Below are 2968 nucleotides of genomic sequence, written 5' to 3' on the forward strand. Positions count from 1 at the left end.
GGCTAACCAAGCTTAGCATTGTAGTGCTCTGCATCAAGTGGTATCAGAGCCACAAGATACCTTTTTGGGAATAACAAGATGGGGGATGGAGATGAAATCCCTATCAGAATCACCAATGTAGAATTGGCTAAGATAGTCAAAGAGCAAATGGCAGAGAGTAGGGCTGTCAGAGAGGAGAATAGGGCAATGAAGAGAGAGTTAGATAAGTTGAAAGGCCAAGTGAGGAGAGGAAGCCAAGAAGAGTCAGAAGAAGAAGAGGAAGAGCAAGATCCAGCCGGTCAAGTAAATATTCCGAAGGATCAAAAGCAATCCTTGCAGCCCTAGAGAGGGTAGGAGTAAAGGATAGGAATGATATTCCTTTGTTCCATGGCAAATTGGAACCGAAAGAATGCATGGATTGGATAGAAGCTTTGGAGAATTATTTTGAGTGTGAGGTAGTACTTCCAAGCCAAAAGGTGAAGTTGGCAAAGTCAAAATTGAAGGGGCCAGCCCTTAGTTGGTGGAATTTTCTACAAAATGAGAGATTGGAAGAGGGAAAGGAGGTTATTTCCACTTGGACCAGAATGAAGGCAGAATTGAAAAGACAGTTTGTACCGGATGATTATGAAGTGACCCTTCATAAGAAGCTTCAAAATTTGAAGCAAAAAGATCTTGATGTGAGTACCTATACTCAAGAATTTCACAATTTGACCTTGAAGGCCAAAATGTTTGAAACTGAAAAACAAAAACTTGCAAGGTATATCAATGGGTTGAAATATAGCATCCAAGATGAATTGACACTGGTTAGTGTGGAATCAGTCCACAAATGTTTTCAGCTTGCCCTCAAGATTGAGGAAAAACAAAAAAGAAGAGGAGAACAAAGTAAGGGAAGAGGAAACTCATTCCGTGGAAGAGGTAGGTTCAATGGGAGAGGAACTTTTCCTAAGTCCCAAGGTGAAAGCAGCAATCAAAGTGCTGATAATGATGCTAGTGGCAGAGGTTCATTCAGAGGAAGAGGGTCAAATAATGGTAGGGGCAGATCAAGAGGAAGAGGCCCTAATGTGTTCACTGGAAGATGCTTCTCATGCAACCAAGTTGGGCATCAATCTTTCAGATGTCCACAAAAGAATGACAGCAGCAATCAAGGAGATAGAAGGGTACAATTGATTCATGAAGAGGATTGCCAAAGCAATTCATCATACCATATAGTTTCATCCAAGCATGCTGATCCAGTACAAGGAGAAACTCTTATGTTCAATAGATCGCTGTTGGTACCACTCAATAAGGAGCCAGCACAAAGGAAATCTCTATTCCGGACTACTTGCAAAGCAAAAGGTAAAGTCTGTAAGGTAATTGTTGATTCTGGCTCTACTAAAAATCTAGTTTCTTTGGAAATGGTAACCAAGTTAAATTTGAAAAGGCTTCCACATCCTACTCCCTATAAAGTTTCTTGGTTGAATAAGGAGCAGCAAACTATTGTGAATGAACAATGCTTGGTAGAATTTGAAATTGGTGACTATAAGGATAAAGTTTTATGTGAAATAGTTGCAATGGATGCATGCCATCTTCTTTTAGGAAGACCATGGCAATATGATACTAATGCCCAGCATGATGGGAAAACCAATGTGTTCAATATAACTAAGGATGGAGAAAATTTCATAATGACACCTTTACCGGATGTTGCAAATAATTCAATCTTGCAAAGTAGTGTTATGGTTGTCAAAGAAAAAGAGTTTTTAGAAGGTCTTAAGGAAGAGAATCCTCCATGCTTTGCTGTTGTAATCAGACCTAAGGAAACTAATTGTGAGGGCAGGGAATTGAATTTAGAAGCCAAGGAAAGTACTTGTCCTAAGGTTGTATTTGATTTGCTGAATAAGTATGATGGTATTGTTGCTGACAGTGCTCATGAGTCTCTTCCACCAAAGAGGTCAATCAGCCATTGTATTGATTTGATTCCGGATGCTACATTACCAAACAAAGCAACCTATAAAGTAACTCCCGAACAAAATGCTGAAGTTGCACGGCAAATCCAAGGATTGTTAGAAAAGGGTTACATACGGAAAAGTATTAGCCCATGTGCTGTCCCAGCAGTCCTTGCTCCTAAGAAAGAAGGAACTTGGAGGTTATGTACAGATTCTCGAGCCACTAATAAGATTACTATTAGATACCGGTTTCCCATGCCTCGGATAGAGGATCTCATGGATTGTTTAGGTGGTGTTAAATACTATTCAAAGATTGATCTTAAAAGTGGTTATCATCAAATCCGGATACGTGAAGGGGACGAATGGAAAACTTCTTTCAAAACTAATGAGGGTTTGTTTGAATGGATAGTTATGCCCTTTGGTTTATCTAATGCTCCTAGTACTTTCATGTGTTTAATGAATGAAGTGCTGAAACCTTTTCTTCATCAATTTGTTGTTGTATATTTGGATGATATTCTGATTTTTAGTGGCAGCAAAGAGGAGCATTTACAACATTTGGATCAGGTCTTGAGGAAGCTTCATGAAGAAGGCTTGAGGATAAACTTAGAGAAGTGTTCCTTCATGCAAGAAGAACTTGTGTTCTTGGGTTTGTAATTTCAAAAGGTAGTCTGAAAATGGATCCTTCAAAGGTAGAAGCCATCCTAAATTGGCCAGCACCTACTACAGCCATGGAGGTAAAAAATTTTCATGGTTTATGCAGCTTCTATAGAAAGTTTATTAGAAACTTTAGTGGTATTTGTGCTCCACTTATTGATACTATTAAAGGTGGCAGAAAATGTGTTTTCCAATGGACTAAAAAGGCCAATGAATCTTTTGAATTACTGAAAAAGAAAATATCCGAACAGCCAGTACTTGTTTTACTGGATTTTTATAAGGTTTTTGTTGTTGAATGTGATGCTAGCAATAAGGCTATTGGTGGGGTTCTTAGTCAAGATGGTAGACCCGTAGCCTTCTTTAGTGAGAAATTAAATGAAGCAAAACAAAAATATTCTACTTATGATCTTGAA

At 38.7% G+C, this 2968-nt stretch overlaps 1 protein-coding gene across 1 annotated transcript; it reads left to right on the forward strand.

Moving 5' to 3' along the window:
- The first annotated feature begins 392 nt into the window (after positions 1-392).
- LOC131858325 (uncharacterized) lies at positions 393-2555 on the forward strand. Its single transcript, XM_059211527.1, has 2 exons — positions 393-1314; positions 1555-2555. The coding sequence occupies exons 1-2, from the start codon at positions 393-395 to the stop codon at positions 2553-2555; spliced, it is 1923 nt and encodes a 640-aa protein (XP_059067510.1).
- The last annotated feature ends 413 nt before the right edge of the window (positions 2556-2968 follow it).

Source organism: Cryptomeria japonica, chromosome 9 (assembly GCF_030272615.1).
Source record: "Cryptomeria japonica chromosome 9, Sugi_1.0, whole genome shotgun sequence".
In the NCBI taxonomy this organism is placed as follows: domain Eukaryota; kingdom Viridiplantae; phylum Streptophyta; class Pinopsida; order Cupressales; family Cupressaceae; genus Cryptomeria; species Cryptomeria japonica.

What these genes read in the sequence shown, in the direction of transcription:
- LOC131858325 (XM_059211527.1), top strand. Translation starts at nt 393, where the DNA reads ATGGATTGGATAGAAGCTTTGGAGAATTATTTTGAGTGTGAGGTAGTA. An exon ending in GACTACTTGCAAAGCAAAAG is followed by an intron (nt 1,315 to 1,554) that starts GTAAAGTCTGTA and finishes ATCTTCTTTTAG; the next exon opens with GAAGACCATGGCAATATGAT.